The sequence below is a fragment of the Sorex araneus genome, chromosome 3, assembly GCF_027595985.1.
Source record: "Sorex araneus isolate mSorAra2 chromosome 3, mSorAra2.pri, whole genome shotgun sequence".
NCBI lineage: Eukaryota > Metazoa > Chordata > Mammalia > Eulipotyphla > Soricidae > Sorex > Sorex araneus.
The window spans coordinates 167,114,053-167,135,394 of NC_073304.1; the positions used below are offsets into that span (position 1 = coordinate 167,114,053).

General features: G+C 41.9%; 1 protein-coding gene across 1 annotated transcript in view; it reads left to right on the plus strand.

Annotated features, from left to right (window-relative positions):
* Window positions 1–2,200: 2,200 nt before the first annotated feature.
* HTR3B (5-hydroxytryptamine receptor 3B) overlaps window positions 2,201–21,342 on the plus strand; it is a 34,643-nt gene continuing 15,501 nt past the window's right edge. The window contains exons 1-2 of the mRNA XM_055132173.1: window positions 2,201–2,256; window positions 7,520–7,665. Coding sequence (XP_054988148.1) covers window positions 2,244–2,256; window positions 7,520–7,665 — 159 coding nt within the window. The 5' untranslated portion in view covers window positions 2,201–2,243. The remainder of the gene's footprint in view (window positions 2,257–7,519; window positions 7,666–21,342) is intronic.

A 21,342-nucleotide genomic window follows, 5' to 3' on the forward strand; every position in this document is an offset into this window, starting at 1 on the left:
TTTTTTTTCTTTTTACTTTTATAATTAGAATTTTGCACAAATGCGCCAATGCTCAACAGTCTTTCACCAAGTTGTGTTTCATCACCCATTGATATTCCATGAATTATTGCCCTGAAGTTGCCATCATTCCTTCTACATTTATTCATTGGCATTCTAATGTAATGCAAGCCTTATTTTTATGCATTAAATCAGCATGAACTTGTCGATGACTATTTCATGGGTCATAATCCTTGACCATCTTTATTGATTTTGATACTCAGGTTGTCACGGATTTGGCCACCAGGAGCCCATGCAGGTTGAATTCTGTGCCTTCATCCCAGCCTTTCCTTTAGCATTTTTCATGTTACAGCAAGTTGCCCAGGCTCTCCTGCTTTCCCTGCCCGCCTTCACCCACTGTCTTTCTGGCACTGCTAAGTAGGTATGGCAGGATCTGTGCCAGATGTACTCGTTGCTTTTGGAGTGAGCTGACTCTCTGGCCCACTGTATGTGAACATGTGTGCACACACATTTACACTTGTATTTATTTCTCTAGTTAGTATTAGGGGCTGGAGCGATAGCATAGCGATTGGGCATTTGCCTTTCACGAGGCTGACCCGAGTTCGATTCCTCCGCCCCTCTCGGAGAGCCTGGCAAGCTACCGAGAGTATGGAGCCCACGCGGCAGAGCCTGGCAAGCTACCCGTGCGTATTGGATATGCCAAAAACAGTAACAATAAGTCTCTCAGTGAGAGACGTTGCTGGTGCCCGCTCGAACAAATCGATGAGTAACGGGATGACAGTGACAGTGACAGTTAGTATTAGAGGCCATGCATACGGATAACTCTGAAACCAACTCAGTGAGCCCCAGAGTTCATTCTAGTTTTTCTCCCTTTCCGCATTTCTAACTCTCTTCACCAACTGTAGGAAACCAGTGAAGAAGCTACGTTTGACTGGAAGATGAAAATTAGAGGAAAGTCTCGTGAGTTTTGAGCCAAGGGACCACATAATCAAGAGATTAGGTATATGCTTTCCCGCTCAATTTTCTCTATGAAAACATTTAGTACTGTAGCATTGTCGTCCCGTTGTTCTTCGATTTGTTCGAGCAGGCACCAGTAACATCTCCATTGTGAGACTTGTTGTTACTGTTTTTGGCATATCGAATACGCCACGAGTAGCTTGCCAGGCTCTGCCGTGCAGGCGGGATACTCTCGGTAGCTTGCCGGGCTCTCTGAGAGGGACGGAGGAATCGAACCTTGGTCAGCCACGTGCAAGGCAAACGCCCTACCCGCTGTGCTATCGCTTCAGTCCACGTCTATTATTTACAATACATAAAAACAATTCTTAAAAATAAAGAGGTAGGGAAATATTGAAAATGATATTAAACTTTGTTTCTTGAGCACCTAAGGGCCTACTAAGGAAAGAGTTATATGGAATTTTATATCTTTTTTTCTTAATAATGAAGAGAAAGTCGGTACTCAATCAAAAAGTGAAAAATTGGAAAATGTACTGGAAAGTCATAAAACTTCAGTAAGTGTCTTGTAAGGTCAGAAACATCCTCTCTTATATAGTCTCCTTCTGAAACAGTGGAAATTTGAGAAGTACTCCCATTTATCAAAAATCAATGTTTCTTTTAATTAAAGGGGCTTAAGAAAAACAAAAAAAGCAGTTTCCCTCAGTATTGTTAGCAGTTGTTCTTCATTAGACAAGACCAGGTTTCCATTAGCTTTATGTAATCCAAGGAGTTCAATAACCATTGTCAAATGCTGAAGATGTTACTGCATAAGTCTGATTTGAAACAGCTATTTGGGCTTCAATTATTAATGAAATTAGTGTCCTGAATGTCAGCAAGAACATTGCCTTAGGTAAAGGCTGTAAAGGAAATCATATTACTGTGGAATTTCCTCTCCGTAGGGGCTCCTCTTAGATTCTATTATTCACTTAGCTATCTTCTGTTAGGGAAATGGAAATGTTGGCTATGATCTGATCCCAGGGCAGAACCAAGTGGAGACGTGAAGGACGACTGTGATCGCATCAATTCTGGGAGGACGGTGTGGTGCCGTTATTGCCGTTGGTCTAGTTTTATCAAATAGCCCCGGCAAGCACTGCCTAAACTGGCAGGCAGAGGAGAAACAGAGTGAAGGGGGAACATTGAGGCAAAAATTAAGTGGCTTTCCATTCAACGGGCAAGTTTGCATCCCTCTCCTCTGTGAGATGTGCCCAGGGGTACCGGCAAGTGTGCTGGCTTCGCTGTGGCCCTTCATCCTGATGGTGACTGCAGGTGAGTCCTTTGAGATCTTTTGGCTTGGCCTGGAGGAGACTGACTCTGGGGAACTGGAGGCCGTTGGTAGTTTTCGTCTCCGAGCTCTGTAACTGCTCGTTTGTTTTTCATCGTATCAGTTGGCAGCCTGGGAAGCTGCGTGAATACCAGTGACTTATGACTTGACTTTCACAGTTCCAGACTCAGATCCACATATGTGTAGGGTTACATTGTGGGACTTTTTTTTATTGCTGAAAATGAGTCCAATCTGGAACATTGGACTCATCTGATCTATTTTTGCCTTTCAGAAATCATATTCTCTTTACAGCCATTTGAAGTCAAGAAAATTGAGCACGGGGCCACTCTGTTTCAGGTTTTCTTTTATGTGTAGTTAGTATATTTTTCTTATCCAAAACAGTCTTTACTCTTGGATGCATTGTAGCACAGATATGTGGATATCATTTGGATGCATTTTTATAACCAAAAAATGCATCTGTAAATATCAGTATTATAAACAAGAAGCTTTTAAAGTTAAGTCCCATCCCAAAATGCTTCTGATGTTAATGTACTTTTAAATAAATTTCTCTATATTTCTACAGTGCCAGTATTAACTTTATTTGGATTGAACCATTTTAGTGGGAATACAATAGAGTCTTAGAAAACATGCATGAGTCAAGAATTTATTTATGCTGGGAGTGCCCAATATCCCACTTTTAATTTTTTTAAGGTTATCCTACAGCTCACATCTGAGTTTTCACTTTTAAAAGTACAACTGAAAGTGGAATAAGGCAATTACAGAAATGAGGAAGGAATTTGGTGACCAGAAAGCTGGAAATGATTTTTTTAATTGAGTAGAGAAGAATAGTAGCCACTTATCATTAAAGAACAAAAAATCCTGGATGTTCAACTTAAAGGATAAAAGCATATCTTAATTATAAAAATGAAAACAGAGGAATTTCATTACATACCAAATGGGTTTTTTAGCACAAAATAATTGTGAACATTAAACTAAGTAAGATTAAATAGAAAAATGAATGTAAGGAAACAAGAAATTCTTAATGCCGTTGCCTTCTGATGTTTCGTATTATGCTTGATTTTTGTTCCAAACATGGAAGAAAATGTGTTTTAGTCTGATCTAATAATCAGTGCTTGAGCATAATTCATGTTAGGAACATTTGTTGCAGAAAAAATTGCCCCTTGGAATCTGTATTGGGTTAATATTACGATAATTTGTAAATCTAAGACCCCGAACTAACGGCCAATTTGCAGCTGCCCTCTGTGGGGATATGTTAGGATGGGAGGGAGTCATTTCTGCCCCTCTGCTCACCAGCCAGTCTCTTAGGGATTCTGTTTCCCTTGAGTTTGTTTTATTTTATTTTTCATATTCCTGAAGGTCAAATAAGAGATAGCATTGGAAACTTCAGATGTGCAGTTCTAACCTGAAGACAGACACACGGAGCAAGTAACAATGGGTCGTTTCTCTCCAATGATACGTGCCATGTAGCATGGCATCCTTTTTAAGGGTCACTCACTACTATTTCTAACATTCTCAGGAGCCAGATTGGTCTAATGCCCCAGTAAAATGGTTTTGGATCCAGACCTGCCCTATTTTAAACCCAGCCACTTCATTTGGACAATAGTAAGTCTATAGAGCCCCCCAGCTATGATAAAAGTGTCACCTTAATAGGGTTGCAGTGGGCTGATCCCAGAAGGTCATTGTAAAGGTTTAATGAGATCACTCGTAATAAGGGCTTTCTACCGAGTTCTGGGTCCAGAAAGTATTCAATCATTATTGGGAGCTGGGGATGTAGTTCAATAGTAGGGCACATGGCTGGCATGAATGGGTTCAATCCCCCACACTGCAAAAAAAAAAGTTATACAAATAATTATTAGGGACTCACATACCTAACCCTCTATTTCCTTGTAACCTGATATATTCATACAACTCTCTTAAAAAGCACGAACAGCGCTGTTCCTGTGTATGTGTGCTGGGGAATGGGTGGGTGGGCACAAACTTAGCAGTGCTCAGGTACTACTCCTGGGTTCAGCGCTTGGGGGTTGTTCCAGCTGGTGTTTGGAGGACTGTGACAGGTGGGAATTGAACCTGGGGCTCCATCATGCAAAGCACACACGCTCCAGTCCTTTGAGCCACATCTCTGGACCAGAATGGCTTTTTTCATCAAAGAGCTCAGAACACTTTTAAGATGGGTGCGCAGAATGTAATTCATTCAGACCAGGACAACAAAGGAATTTTCTGTTGGATCATCTTTTAGAAATTTCTCCTCACCTAAAAGTGCTATTAACTCATAGCTCAGTCCCTCACACATTTCACTTTCCAGAAACCTCACAAGGAATTCTTTGAAGCCGGTTATTAGCATTCAAGAAGGCGGTGCTAGCCAGGAATCTGTCCTGGGTCTGTTGATAGCTCCCACCAGTGTCTGATGAAACATCATTGAACTGTGAGTCATTTGGTGCTTGTGTGAATGTCACATTCGCTTTCAAAGGGCATAATTTACGGTTAATTAATGGTCACTTAAATCCTTAATCTCTCTCCTGTAATTGATCTTGCTCCTCAAGCAAATTTGCATTCATAGTAGAAATGTAATTTATTATTTCTTCCCATCTGAAACAAATAAAAAAAAATCCTATGGACAATCTACGTGCACTTCCTTTTGCTCTTATTTTTGTGTTTTCCTCCTACCTTTCTCTTTGACCATAGTTCTAACTTTCAGAACTTTCTTTTTTTTTAACCCAAAGACTTTGGGCATGTTCTAAAAAAGATGTGCTTATTCATAGGGGACCTATGAATGGTTTCCTAGGGGGAATAGGTGTCTTTACGAGTGGAGCGTATAGGGTAAATACGGTCCTTTCTCAGAATTATGTTTTCATTCTGTCTCTGGTAGTTTTGTGGATTGAAACATGCACATTTCAGTTTCCCCAACTGGGACTTGAATTGGGAGCTTCCAAGCGAGGTAAAAGTAAAAGTTGCCCACAGGGAAAGTTCCCAGGAAAAGCACCAAGACCAGCTTCGCTCTGTACTCCTGACGTTTCTCCCCTGGGGTACAACAGCAAGAAACGGTCTCGAGGAGAGAGATTCACAGCACATTTTTTTGACAATCACAGTTCACAAAACCCCTAAAAATGACACCGGATGCCAGCCACCCACCTTCATAGTGCATGCCTGAATAGCGATGCCACTATAGGCGGCTTCTCGGGTGAGTGGTGAGGGAGTTAAAATGCTCATTAGACTCGCAGTGCTCGCGGTAATGAAAGGGAATATTCCACTGCCCACACTGAGTCTGCAATGGCACCCCCAGCACCGTGGTTAGCATTTTCACCCCGCCGACACTGATAAATCACAGACATCGCTGCCCGTAGCAGTCAGTGACATGCATCCTTCATAAAGAAATGGGGAGAAGCAGCTCTGTCACACGGGGAGGAGAGAGCTCATTGACAGTTTCCTGCCGGATCCCACACACACACCTTCAGCAGCCCATCAAAATAACCATCAAAAGCCCCGGCAGCGAGGCGAGATCACGCACAGGAGCCCGCTGATGGATTTCACTCACGCACACGGGGCATGGAGCTGTGCGCCCGCGCCAGCGCGACAACTGAGTGAAGCTGTGAATCCCCCAGGGGCCCCTGCACAGCTTCTGAACAAAATATCTTTTTGCAATTCGGAGGAAGTTCTCACAAATTTGTCACTTCCAATTGTTGGTGCTCGTTTCTCTGGCTTGCTTCCCCCCACCTGGCCTCCCCAGCCTGCAACACCAATCATGCATAGCTCTGCTACAAATCAGGATTCCTGGGTCAGAGGAGATGGTTGCTGGCCAGATCTGGAGGGGATTTGCCCAAAAGGAAGATCTCATTTTCTGACAAGTGTGTTTGATTGAAAGGTAGAGTGAGGGAGAAAAGAGATTGAAAAAAAAAATTTTTTTTTTATTGAATCATCGGGAGACACACAGTTACGAAGCTCTTCATGACTGGGTTTCAGTCATACAATGTTGCAACACCAGTCCCTCACCAGTATATATTTCTCACCACCACTGTCCCCAGGTTTCCTTTCCGCCTTCATCCCATCCTGCCTCTATGGCAGGCATTTTAATTCTCTCTCTCTCTCTCTCTCTCTCTCTCTCTCTCTCATTCTCTCTTGCAGTGAATTATGCATAATTGCATTATGGTTTGCAAATCAGGTACTGAAACATTATCATCCACGTCCCTTTACCTACGTTCAGCACTCAGTTCTTGACCAGTCCTCCCAGCTCTTGTTTCTACTGTCCTTGAGTATTAGTCTATAATATGTTTTTTTTATGAGTTTTTTTTATAAATGAGAAATGTATGAATGGGAATCTTATGAAGTCCATTCTTTTAAAATCTACATAGATCTCAGGGTTGTCTGTTATGTTTCTGCATGGTTCCCTAATTATTGAACCACAAATGGAAAGGCAGAAAAAAAATTGGGGGAGAATAAGTTTAGCCCCGAGTACATTGTACATTGGCTTCTTTCTTTCTTTCTTTCTTTCTTTCTTTCTTTCTTTCTTTCTTTCTTTCTTTCTTTCTTTCTTTCTTTCTTTCTTTCTTTCTTTCTTTCTTTCTTTCTTTCTTTCTTTCTTTCTTTCTTCTTCCTTCCTTCCTTCCTTCCTTCCTTCCTTCCTTCTTTCTTTCTTTCTTTCTTTCTTTCTTTCTTTCTTTCTTTCTTTCTTTCTTTCTTTCTTTCTTTCTTTCTTTCTTTCTTTCTTTCTTTCTCTCTCTCTCTCTCTCTCTCTCCCTCCCTCCCTCCCTCCCTCCCTCCTTTCTTTCTTTCTTTCTTTCTTTTTTCTTTCTTTCTTTCTTTCTTTCTTTCTCTTCCTTCCTTCCTTCCTTCCTTCCTTCCTTCTTTCTTTCTTTCTTTCTTTCTTTCTTTCTTTCTTTCTTTCTTTCTTTCTTTCTTTCTTTCTTTCTTTCTTTCTTTCTTTCTTTTTCTCTCTCTTTTTTTTATACCAGGATGGGGTGACACAGGCATAAAAGGAAGGCTGTGTCTCCAAGATGCGATCCAAGATGTGATTGCAGTATAAAGAAATTGGAGATGGAGTGGATTTATTGTGAGATTTTACTCGTGGGACTGGCAACTGTCAACTAACTTAACATTAGGATCTGCCAAAGGGCCCACAAGCTGGCCGTGAATTTAAACAGATTGGGTGGGCCGCGAATTCAGTTCTGCCTTGAGCCACCAAGGGCTGAACAGTTAGAAATCAATTCATGATGCTAAGTTCCTCTTTCCCGCTCCATGGCGATTCTTTTCCAGGCTCCCCTCCTCCGAGGAACAGTGCCCTGACCCGTCTCACCAAGGAGCTGCTACAAACCTACCACAAGGAAGTGAGGCCAGTTCGTGACTGGACGGATGCCACCACTGTCTACCTGGACATATCTTTCCGAGCTGTACTGGACGTGGTAAGGGCGCCAACTCCTCTCCCAGTCCCATTACTAACTCTTGTAAAACTGCTGCAGAGGCAGGACCCCAGGAGGGGGGTGATGCTAGATTAGCAGCAAGCCTGAGGTTAAATCTCCATCGACAGCTCATGCTTCCTAGTGTCCAGCTTACACGGGGAAGGACAATGCGGGTTTTGCAAATGCTGATGCTGCCCTAATGGATCTCAGAATGTTTTCTCGTAGGAATCATTAATGGCAGGGGCTAGCGAGAATAGCACAGGGCTTGTGGTGCTTGCCTTGCATGTGGCTGACCTCCGTTCAGTCCCTGGTATCATTATGGTCCCCTGAGCACTGCTATGAGTGACCTATTACTATAGAGCCAGGAATAGCCCCCAGAACCACTGAGTGTCACTCAAATGCCCCCAGTCCTGTACCTCCACCCACACCTACAAAAAAATCCTAACATTTTTTTTTCTTTTTGGGTTACACCCAGCAATGCACAGGGGTTACTCCTGGTTTTGCACTCGGGAGTTACTTCTGGCGGTGCTTGGGGGACCATATGGGATGCTGGGAATCGAACCCGGGTTGCCTGCATGCAAGGCAAACGCCCGACCTGTTGTATTATCACTCCAGCCCCACACTAACAATTGTTAATACCAAAATAATAATAGGTTTGTTTGGGGACTACATGAGTTATGTTCAGGGCTCACTCCTGGCTTTTGGTGGGGCCCAGGGAACCATATGGGATGCCGAGATGGAAGTCAGGTTGCTGCATGCAAGGCAAACACCTTAGTTTCCAAGTTCTTGCAGATATTTTCCTATTTCCTTAGATTCCGTGATAGTTATTTCATGATCACCACAGTTTGCTCTACTCTCTGACCACCTTTTGGAGTTACCAGATTTTTCAAAATTAGTCCTACTGGAAAGGACTTAGTGATATTTTCAATGTGGGATTTTGTTTTTTTTTGGGGGGGGCCACACCCAGAGATGCTCAGGGTGTACTCCTGGCTGGCTCTGCACTCAGGAATCACTCCTGGTGGTTCTAATGGGATCATCTGGGATGTCATGGATCTGACCTAGGTCAACTGCACGCAAAGCAAGCATCCTACCCACTGTATTATCTCTTCAGTCCCTCACTGTGGTTTAATTTTAAATTTTCTGGATGGTAATGATAGGGGGCTCCTTGTAGGGCTATTCGTTACGTGTGTGTGTGTGTGTGTGTGTGTGTGTGTGTGTGTGTGTGTATGTGTGTGTGTGTGTGAAGTACCTGCTCAAGTCTTTTCCTATTTTTTTCTGGGTTGTTGGTCTTTTTTAACTAGATTTAGAGGAGCTGTTTTTATATTTTGGATATAATTCTTTGCTGGATATGCAGTGTAGATATTTCTCTGCAGTTTATAGATTGCTCATTTTCTTAATAGGGTTTCCTGATGAGGAACAGAAATTTTTTAATTTAATGAAATCTATTTCTTATAATGATTTCTGGGCACTAGGAAATCTTTACTGCTTCCAAGTTATTGCAGATATTTTCCTATATTTTCTGCCAAACTTACAGTTTTCAGTCTCTTAGGTTTAGGTCTATGGTCTGTGGAGAATTTCTGTGATGTGTGAATGCATCTGGTATGATTCAAGGTTCTTGCTACTAATTTTGCATTTGTTTGGTTTGTGAATCCTCCTCCCCTCGCCATTTATATAGGAGCAGCTCCAGTACCATAGTTTTGAAAGTCTTTCTTCTCTTCGTTGAATTGCTTTGGTGCCTTGTTCAAAATTTAAATTGATAAGTGTCTGTCTCTTTTTCTTAATATTGGGTAGTTACAAATCCTTGGACTTTTGAAAAAAATTTTATTTTTTTATTGACTCACTATGTGAAAAGTTACAAAGTTTTCAGGCTTAAGTCTCATTCATACAATGATCAAACACCCATCCCTTCACCAGTGCATATGTTCCACCACCAAGAACCCCAGTATACCCCCATCCCCCCCCACATGTGTGGCTGACGATTTTTTTTTAATTCTTTTATTAATTCACCATGTGGAAAGTTACAAAGCGTTCAGGTTAAAGTCTCAGTTATACAATGCTCAAACACCCATCCCTTCACCAGTGCACATATTCCACCACCAAGAATCACGATATACCTTCCCCCTTCCCCTCACCTCCCCAGCCCCCACCCCACATGTGTAACTGGTAAATTTCACTTTACTTTCACTTTACTTTATTACATTCAATATTTAAACAAAAAAAAATCACTATTATTGATTTGGAGTTTCTCCCCCCTAAAGTCGATCTGCTGAAAAGAAAGCATTTGGTAATTTGTTTTCCATTGCTGAGAATGAAGAGATATGAGGTCAGGAGGCCACACTAGCAGCAGCATAGTTTTGGATTTCTGTGTTTTAGTAACTAAATCCAGAGAAATGTCTGCCAGGAATCGCAACATTGTAAGCTTGTACCTCTCAGCTACTTTATATTCCACATATGAGTGCGATCTTTCTATGTCTGTCTCTTTCTTTCTGACTCATTTCACTTAGCATGATACTTTCCATGTTGATCCACTTATATGCAAATTTCATGACTTCATGTTTTCTGACAGCTACGTAGTATTCCATTGTGTAAATATACCAGAGTTTCTTTAGCCAATCATCTGTTTTCGGGCACTCTGGTTTTTTCCATATTGTGGCTATTGTAAACAGAGCGGCAGTGAACATGGAAATGCAGATGTCATCTCTACTATACCTTTTTGCCTCTCCAGGATATATTCCCAGGAGTAGTATTGCTGGGTCAAATGGGAGCTTAATTTCTAACTTTTTGAGAATCGTCCATATTGTTTTCCAAAAGGGCTGAACCAGTCGGCATTCCCACCAGCAGTGAAGGAGAGTCCCTTTCTCCCCACATCCACGCCAACACCGGTTGCTTTTGTTTTTTGGGATGTGGGCCAGTCTCTGTGGTGTGAGATGATATCTCATTGTTGTTTTGATCTGCATCTCCCTGATAATTAGTGATGTTGAACATTTTCTCATGTGCCTCTCAGCCATTCGGATTTCTTCTTTGGAAAAGTTTCTGTTCATTTCATCACCCCATTTTTTGATTGGGTTGGTAGTTTTCTTCTTGTGGAGTTCAACCAGTGCATTGTATATCCTTGTTATCAACCCTTTATCGGATGGGTACTGCATAAATATCCTTTCCCATTCTGTAGATTGTCTTTGTATTTTGGTCACTGTTTCTTTTGAGTTGCAGAAGCTTCTTAGTTTGAGATAGTCCCATTTATTTATCTTTGTTTACACTTGCTTGGCCAGTGGCGTGTGTGGCTGACGATTTTAACTTTACTTTCTTTTTACTTTGATTACATTCAATATTTCAACAGAAAACTCACTATTATTATTTGGAATTTTCCCCAATCAGACCTGCCGAAAAGGCATCATTTGATAATTTGTTTCCCATTGCAAGAGCATATGAGGGTGTGGCCACGTGGTTTTGGATTTCTGGTATTTTAGTAATTAAGTCCAGAGAAATTTCTGCCAGAAGTCACATCATTGCAAGCTCGTACCTCTGTTTAGTGGGCTTTATAAGATGGTGGTCGCCACGACGCCAGGGAAAGGGAAGGCCGAAAGAGAAAGACCTTTCCCCTCCTGGGGCGGCGTGGGTCCATAGCTTAGTTCACAGTCTGGAGGCATTTCTGCAAGAAGCTGCTGGGTGCCAAAAGTAGTTAGCTGGCCTCTGGGATCATGGGTGTTCAGGAACGGAGGAGCCGTTTGTGTGCGGCCGCTCAAGGTCACGTCTGGGCAGAGAGCGGCACCGATAACTTCCCCTCCCCCTCTCCCGCCCTGTAAATCCTTGGACCTTTAACAACTTTTATTATTTTTTATTTAGTTGGGGGTCCGTGTTTTGTTGGCCACACCCAGCAGGGCTCTCGGAGCTGTCTCAGGGCCCAGGGGACCATGAAGTGGACCTGGGCCTTCCACATGCAACGCAGCACCCCCTCCACCTCTGGACCTGCCTCTCTGGCCCTTTTGTCATTTTAAAAATAGCTTGGTGTGATAGGTTCTTTGCATTGGTCTATTAGTTTTATAATCAACTCCTCAATTCCCACAAGCATTTCTTTCTTAATTTCTAAAACTCTTCTTAGAGTTTGTCTAGAAGGATGGGTGATCTGCAAAGAAATTTAGGGGAGAATTGGCATCTTAACAATATTGATCATAATTTGTGGCGGGCCTGGGTCACAGCAGCGCTCGGGGCTTAGTCCTGGCTTTGTGTTCAGGGATCACTTCGGGAGGTTTTCCGGGGACGGTATGGGATGCTGAGATTTGAAACCAGGCCAGCTGCCTTAAAGGCAGGCTCCCTACCCACTGTACTATCACACTGGCCCCCTATGCCCACTTTAAAATGAGTCTTCTTTAGTGTAAAGTCCCACTGTATATTTCCTTTTGAAAAAATTGAGAGTAAGGTCGACATATGTGTTGGAATGCATGCTTTGCATACAAGAGACCCTGGTACCATATGACCCCCCCACCCCCCAGCACCACAAGAGGAATTCCACAAGTACAAAGATGAGAATGGCCTCTGAACATGCCTCATGCAGCCCCCCCTAAAAAAGCAAAATTAATTAAGGTTGGGCCAGAGAAAGTTCCTGGTTTGCATACAGGAGACCTGGGTTTGATCTCAGGTGCCACATGGTCTCCTAAGCTCTGCTGGGAAAAATCCCAGTCACAGAACCAGGAGTCTCCCCTGAGCACTGCCAGATAGGGCCAAAATGAAAATCTAAATACATTAAGGCAAAACTGACATGTGACATTATTATATTAGTTTTGGATATATAATATTATTCAAAATTCATATACAGTACAAAATGATCACAATAATTCTAGTTACATCCATCACTATCAGAACTTACACAGTGTTTTCTTAGGATGAAAACCTTTAAGATTCATTGTTCTTGGCTAGGGAAGAAGCTCAGATGTAGGGAACTTGCTTTGCATGAATTGAGGCTCTGGGTACCCAAGTCCTGAGGGTACCATGAACATGGAAAAGACCAAGATTCACTCCATCGCAAATTTCAAATATGCAATATAATATTATCTATGATTGTTGTGTATTACATACCTATGAATGACTTACAAAATCATGTGATGTAAACACACACACAAACACACTTGCCTCCCCCTCCCCCCCACACACATAAAGGTGAGATCTGTCATTGCAATAATGTAGACGGGGAATATTATGCTTAGTAAGGTAAGCCAGATGGGGAAAAACCATCACCACATGATTTCACTTGTTGGTTTTTCTGAAGCAAAAGATGAATGCATGACACAAAATAACTTTTTAGGGGCCGGAGCGATAGCACAGCGGTAGGGCGTTTGCCTTGCACGCGGCCGACCCAGGTTCGATCCCCGGCATCCCATATGGTCCCCCAAGCACCGCCAGGAGTAATTCCTGAGTGCAGAGCCAGGAGTAATCCCTGAGCATCGCTGGGTGTGACCCAAAAAACAAAAAAAAATAATAATAATAAATAAATAACTTTTTAGGTTATAAGAGTAATTAGTGGTTAACCCAAGGGAAGGGGGAAGGAGGAATGGAAAAATAGGAAGAAAAGGGGCAAATGCAGGGCAATAGAACTACACTTTAATTTTATTTTATTAAAAATTTTTTAATTGAATCACAGTAAGATACAGTTACAAGGTTGTTCATGATTGGGTTTCAGTCATACAGTGTTCCAATACCCATTTCTTCAGCATACATTTCCCACCACCCGTGTCCCCAGTTTCCTTCCCACTTAGCCCCTGCCTGCCTCTGTGACAAGCACTTTTATTATCTCTCTCTCTCTCTTTTTTATTTTTGGGTCACATCAGGTGATGCACAGGGGTTACTCCTGGTTCTGCACTCAGGAATTAGCCCTGGCAATGCTCAGGGGAACAAATGGGATGTTGGGAATTGAACCCGGGTCGGTCGTGTGCAAGGCAAATGCCCTACCCACTGTGCTATCACTCCAGCCCCTCTCTCTCTTTTTGGGCATTGTGGTTTGTGATATAGAAACTAAGAGGTTATCATGTATCTCCCTTTACTGACTTTCAACACTCAGTTCTTATCCAGAGCGATCATTTCTTTTTTTTTTTTTTCTTTTTTTTTTTTTTTAAATTTATTTATTTATTTATTTATTTATTTTCTTTTTTTGGGTCACACCCGGCGATGCACAGGGGTTACTCCTGGTTCTGCACTCAGGAATTAGCCCTGGCCGTGCTCAGGGGACCATATGGGATGCTGGGATTCGAACCTGGGTCGGCCGCGTGCAAGGCAAATGCCCTACCCGCTGTGCTATCGCTCCAGCCCCCTGGAGCGATCATTTCTAACTGTTATTGTCATACTGTTCCCTTCTCTATCCTAACTGCCTTTGCCCCGCACACACTTATGGCAAGCTTCTAACCACTGAGTATTGCATTTTTAGTGGCAAACTTGATGTAATATATATTCATGTTCATTTTCAATGATACACTTGAAACTTAAAATGTTATAATGTAATACTACGTCGATTAAAATAGCTCATATATACTTTAAAAAAGAGAGACATATGTCTGAAAGTTTATTCCTTCTGATCCCTTTCATCTCTTTTTTACTTCCTCCCAATCTCATTCCCCGCTCATTCTGTTCTCTTTAAGTTTTGCTTTGTACATTCCCATCCTTAGGGAAAAGTCCTTTACTATTAAGTATGATTTAGCTGTAGTGTATTGGTAACTCTTCTGTCACAGGTTGAGGATGTTATTTTCTGGTTTTGTTTATTTATTTATTTATTTATTTTTATTTATTTATTTATTTTTAATTTTTTAAATTTTTTTGTTTTATTTTTATATTTGTGGCACTGGGATTGAACCCAGGACCTTACCCATGCAAGGCATATGCTGAGTCACATCCCTGCTCCCTCTGTCCCTTCCTGTTCCTGCATGGTGCTCACAGCTAGTCCTGGCTCTGTGCTCAGGAGAGACTCCTGGAGGTGCTCAGGAAACTACACAGTGCACTGTGGATGGAACCTGGGTCAACCACATGCGAGGCAAGTGCCTTCCCTGCTCTCCTATCTCTTGGCTGAGTTCTTGCTCTTGTAGAGTGACAATATGGCACTCCCTGGAATCTCTGGAATCCCAAGTCCCTGTCAACCAATAAATGACCACTTTTATATTTGTGTTACTTTTAGACTGTGACAGAAATGGATCCATGGAAGATGTTAGCACGGAGATTGACTTCTTTCATTCAGAATAATTCCCTGCAGGCTCATCTAAGTTGTTGTGCATGTCAGTAGTTTCTGGTTGGCAGAAACTACTGAAAGAGTTTTTTTTTTTAATTAAAATAAAAAATTGGGGGGGAAGGCAAAGCATTTTATTGAAAGACTTCAGAGAAGAATCAAAACCCAATATCCCCAGCCTGGCTAGGAATCACCTGGCTTTACAGTTGCAGAAAAAACTATTGCTTTTTCTTGGTGGCTGGGGGTGGGGGCACACCCAGCTGTGATCAGGGCTTACTCCTGGCTCTGTGCTCAGGAAATCTCTCCTAGCAGCACCGGGAAACCATATCCGGTGGTGGGGATCGAACTCTAGTCAGCCACAGGTATAGCAAGCACCTTACCTTCTGTACTCTCTCTCTCTGGTCCGGCCCTCAATTTTTGAATCTGTCAGTTTGTGCATTTTAATTGAAGTGATTCACCCATTTATCACACATTTTGCTATTTGTTTTTCATCTGTTTTTCCTTTTCTTTCTTTTTTTGGGGGGGTTCAAGATAAGCACCTTAATACCTGAATTCTCTCTGGTGCCATCATGATTAACTGATTAAAACAAAGCATGTAGAACTAATGTTGTTACATTTCACATAAAATTTACAAACGTGTCAGCACAAGGAAAAATATGACAATGATATACAGTGATGGACATAAGATAGATTTATTATGGCCATCATTTCACACTATATACAAGTAAGTATGTGGTACACCTGAAACTAATGTAATGTTTTCTGTCAGATTCATTTCAAAATTGGTATGAATCTGTACAACAGCAAGACTCTATTTGCCCAGGCTGGAGAAATGGCAAATGCACAACTTGGCATATACTGGGTCTCTGGTTCAAACACTAGTGCCACATGACCCCCTAATCTCTGTGATGCATGGTCCTGGTGACCCCCTCTGGAAAGCCCCCCAAAGAAAGGAGCAAAAAACTAAATTCCATTCTCCCATTCCCATTTTTTATTCTATATCCCCCTTCAATTTTACATTTACGGATGTAACATACCCCACAAAACAACGTTGTCACCTTAATCTACTTTATGAAAATAATTTCACAGCGTCAATTTTAATGAAAGTATTTTCTTTTGTGAACATCTTAGCATTATGAATCATACTCTTAAGTTTTTCAAAACTGGAAATTGGAACTAATGGAAAAGGTAATTTTGAACTAAAAGTCTAATTGAGATAACAGGGCTCTCAAGTCATGTAAAATGTTTTACATGACTTACAACTTCAAGCCTTTGTCGCACTAATTTAACTTTTATTCACCTTGTGTGCTTACTCACATAAGTAAAAAGAGGACCCTGCAATGATATTTTGATAAATGTCAGGAATTACCCATACCTTCTCCAGAAGGAAGTACTTTACTGGAGCTTTCATATGCAAAGCCCCGTAAAAACATTCATTTAAGTCTTTCTTTCTTTCTTTTATTTTTTGGGTCACAGGTCACACCTGGCGATGCAGGGTTACTCCTGGATCATGCACTCAGGAACTCAGGGATTAACGGTGCTTAGGGGACCATATGGGATGCTGGTAATCAAACCTGGGTTGGCTGCTTACAAGGCAAACACCCTACCTGCTGTACTATCACTCCAGCCCCTAGTCTTTTCTTTAATTGGGTGTTGAACTTGGATGTTGTCTGTGGTTGCGACTTCTCCTCCATAAGAACTATTTGTCCTTGTAGTCTGTGGGTTGTGATGACTGGATTGTTAGACTTTGCCTAGTGAAAAGAGTATGACTTCAGTTGTTTCTTCTGAATCCCTGGAGCAGAGGTAGGCTCAGCCTTGAGTAAGAAATTAAACCCCCTTTCCAGGTCCCTTCTCTACCCCTCTTCTTCTTCCATTTTCTGACTTTTCCAATTCAGAGAAAGTAGAATAGCTCAGGCTTCTTCAGAGGTTGCTTGTTTAGAACTAAATATTTAAGTTTATTGAGAACTAAAAAATTTAGAAAGATCTTAATAAAGATATATCAAATTGAATTTTTTAAACCTAATTTTTCCTACGCTGAAAAGAAAAAGATAAAAGAAAATCAGCTTCTTGCGATGGTTACATAGAATACTATCATTTTTTTTTAAGTAAATAGATTTTATTCAGAGGTTTCTGAGGGAGGGAGGAAGGGATAAGTGGGAGAGAGAAATAGTAAGAATAATGCACTCAAGGGAGAACTCGGGCTTCTCCAAGGGTGGAGGAAGCTCTACACACATCCTAGCACTGGACACGAAAGCATGAAGTACACATCTCAAGGGGGGAGATGCGGGCGACACATGTGCTCGGGCACCACATGTGCTCGGCCACGTGGGCACAAGCAGCACATGGACTCAGGCAGCATATGCGCCAGAATACTATCATTTTAAACAGAGATGTCTCTTTACTTTTATGCAATATACTAATTTGCTACTAGAAAATATTAGGTAATACTATTATATCTGGCAAAATTGCCCTTTGGAAACAAAATGTGTTCATATTCCTCTCTACTCAGCCTTCAGTAGTTGTTCACTACTAGGCTGAATCTAAACTCTTGTCATTTTTCCATTCATTCTTCTATTTCATCCACTGAATGTCTTCCTCTTCTTTCATCTGCAAAATATTAATAGTCCTCCAGATTTCAGCCTCTGAAAGGAATATTTCTGAGTTTTTCCAACTAACAACAGTTCCTCCTTCCTTTGAATCCACCAAAATGCACATAGCTAACTGGGAAAATAGCACTATAGCACTGTCGTCCCATTGTTCATTGATTTGCTTGAGCAGGCACCAGTAACGTCTCCATTGTGAGACTTGTAACTGTTTTTGGCATATTGAATACACCACGGGTAGCTTGCCAGACTCTGCCGTTCAAGTGGAATACTCTAGGTAGCTTGCCGGGCTCCCTGAGGGATGGAAGAATCAAACCCAGGTCGGTCGCATGCAAGGCAAATGCCCTACCCACTGTGCTATCACTCCAGTCCATCTGGGAAAATATTCCAATTTATTACTAAGCAAGTAAAGGATGAACGTTGTCATTGATTTGGGATGGAGGAGCGCACCCAGTGGTGTTTAGGGACTATTCCCAGGCTGAAATTCCAGGAGTCACTCTTGGTGGTGCTGGGTTGGGGGCAGGAGATGGGTGGTGGCCAGGTGGTGCCTGGGACCAAACCTGGGTGTCAGCCAATCCATATGCTCCAGCCCATTGACCTAAATCTCGAACCCTCACATTCATTTACACAATATGCATAACAATATATCTTCCAAGAAACTAGATAAATATTTGTCTGAATGAAATATCTTGATGAAATATGTAATGAAATAATGAAAATGAATTATTTTGAAATAATGAATTTAACAAATTTATCAAATTGAAATTTTGTCATAAATGAAAAGGATATAAAATGAAATATGTAAGTATAACTTACATATATGTATGTACACATAATGAAATGATTGGAATGAAAATATGTAAGTACCACTTCTACAGTTGTCTTTATTGTTTGAAGACTGACTTAAGTTAAAATACTTTGCAAATGCCTCTGTTACCTTCAGGTAACCCCTTTTCCTCACTGAGGTGACTGACTCACAGGGCCAGTTTTAAAAGACTTGATAAATCTGCTCCGAGATCCGGCTCAGCTGAGCAGCCCCCAGGGAGAGCAGATAACTTGTTGGGTGCATGTGTAAGCAGCTGAACTACAGGAAACTTTTTGTTTAGAACGAAGAGGCTCCAGCCCAGCTTTCAGCACTGCACTTCGCTTCCATTATATTGTTTTTGCCTCCTGTTTTGTTTATATGAAAGACTACAGTCTTGCCTTAGAATTTCTGGGTATTATGAGTACCTTAGGGAAATCTGATTATAGAGATAATCTACTCAACAACGAAGAGTCTCCATTTGTTTCTATTGAGTTTTGTCAATTCCAAATCCCAGATACCTTTGTATTCCAGTCCATTGACGAGTGCCTCCCAGCCAGACGCTGAGGCATCTGTTTCTATAGTCCTCGGAACTGGGAAAGATAAATAAGAATGTGCGGGAATTATCTGTATATTTGCTAACCACCAATTTAGATCTAAATAGACTCCCTCTGTTAGGAAGACTAATGAATTCCAATTCTCTGAAATATCCTTTGCTTTTAACAAGCAAGATGGAAGGTATCTAAAGGAAAAAAAAAAAGAGAAAAAGATACACAGAGGGAAAGCTGTGAATAATGCCACCAGAGAACCAATTATGTTCACCAGCTGGCATTGAGAAACTTGTCTCTGTTAACAAAAAAGGATTTTAGTTTTAGCCCCAAACTCCTTTTCAACGTTGTGTTCTGTAGGGCTGAATTGATGTAGCTTTTCAGACACCCCCAATAAGATGCTAGGGGGAAGATGGTTAGATTTTGATTTTCTAAAATCTTTTATTTAATTTTCTGGACCACCCAGTGATGCTCAGGGGCTGTTCCTGACTGTGTTCAGGACCATGCAGCGCCAGGGATAGAACTAGGATTGGCCACTTGCAAGGCAAGCTCCCTAATCCCTGGGCTATTTCCTTGGCCCCACATTTTACCTATTTACTTTTAAAAGAACAGCTTCTAGGATGGAATCTATTTATTTATTTACTTTGGCTTTGGGGGTCACTCCCAGCAATTCCCAGGGGTTCCTCCTGCCTCTGCACTCAAGAATTACTCCTGGTGGTACGTGGGTGACCATATGGGATGCCAGGGATTGAACCTGGGTTGACCCCATACAAGCAAATGCCCTACCCACTGTACTATTGCTTCGGACCCACTGTCACTATCACTGTCACTGTCATCCCATTGATCATTGATTTACTTGAGCGGGCACCAGTAACGTCTCTCATTGTGAGACTTATTGTTACTGTTTTTGGCATATCCAATATGCCACGGGTAGCTTGCCAGGCTCTGCTGTGCGGGCACAATACTCTCGGTAGCTTGCTGGGCTCTTCGAGAGGGGTGGAGGAATCGAACATGGGTCGGCCATGTGAAAGACGAATGCCCTACTGCTGTGCTATCGCTTAGGATTCAATTTTTTAAAATTTATTTATGTTTACTTTGGGGCTACATCAATAGTCCTCAGGGAGTTTACTTTTGGAACTGCTCAAAAGACCATGTGGTGCCAGGAATTTAACAATTCTGGGGCAACACACCTTTGAACCATCTTTCAGTCCAAGAAAAAAAGAATTCTTTCTTTCTTTCTTTCTTTCTTTCTTTCTTTCTTTCTTTCTTTCTTTCTTTCTTTCTTTCTTTCTTTCTTTCTAGAGTGAAACAAAGGTTTTATTGAACAAAACTTTCTTAGAAAGATATGAGAGGAGAGGGGCTGGAGCAATAGCACAGCAGGTAGGGCGTTTGCCTTGCATGCGGCCGACCCGGGTTTGATTCCCAGCATCCCATATGGTCCCCCGAGCACTGCCAGGAGTAATTCCTGAGTGCAGAGCCAGGAGTAACCCCTGAGCATCGTTGGGTGTGACCCAAAAAGCAAAAAAAAATTAGAAAAAATTAGAAAAAGATATGAGAGGAGAAAAAGAGGGGAAATATGTGTTCAAGAGAGGATATAGGTTTCTCCAGAGTGGAAATAAGCAAAGAAACATAGAGAAATAGAGAGGGAATTGGGGGCATTGGGGCAGAATACACTGGTGAAGGACTGGTGTGTACATTGTATGACTGAAACCCAATCCTGAACAGACATTGTGACTACATGTCTGATGGTGTCTCAATTTTTTTTTAAACAAGAAAGAGGGAAAAAGAGAGAGGAAAAAAAGAAATGTAGAGACAAGCAAGCTAGACAAGTGTTTATGTGCTTGAAGAGCAAGCCAAGAAAAAAAATTAAGGCTGTGGTTGCATGTGAAATGACAGGCTCAAAGAGAAGATGAGCTAGTCTCACGTGACAGTGAAAAAGAATCAACTGGATAAATGAAAAAGAAAATGAAATATAAAAACAGAGAACCCTGGAGCTGGAGAGATGGTACAGTAGGTAGGAGCTTGCCTTGCACACAGTTGGCCCCAGTTTGCTCCCCAGTACCCCATATGGTCTCCCACGCCCCACCAGGAATGGTTCCTGAACACAGAACCAGGAGTAAGCCCTGCACACCGCCAGGAGTGGCCCACAAACCAAAATTTAAAAAAAAAATGCCCAGAGACCCTTTCTCAGCCACAGGACTGCATTAATATGCATTCACAGACCCTGAGAGACAGTGATCAAGAAATTCGTCAGGAATAGGTATTGTGAGAGATTAGTCAACAGTTTGCTCTGTGTCTCAGTAATATAAACTACATTTCGTGCCCCTCCCCCATTTTTTTAGGTTTACTTTTGTTTCAGAGTCACACCTGGTGGTGCTCAGGGCTTACTCTGGGCTCTATACTCAGGGATATCACTCCTGGTGGTGTTTGGGGGACAATATGGGGTACCAGGAATCGAGCCCCGGTCAGCCACATGCAAAGCAAGCGCTCTGTCCACTGTAACACCCTTCCTACCTACAGCTG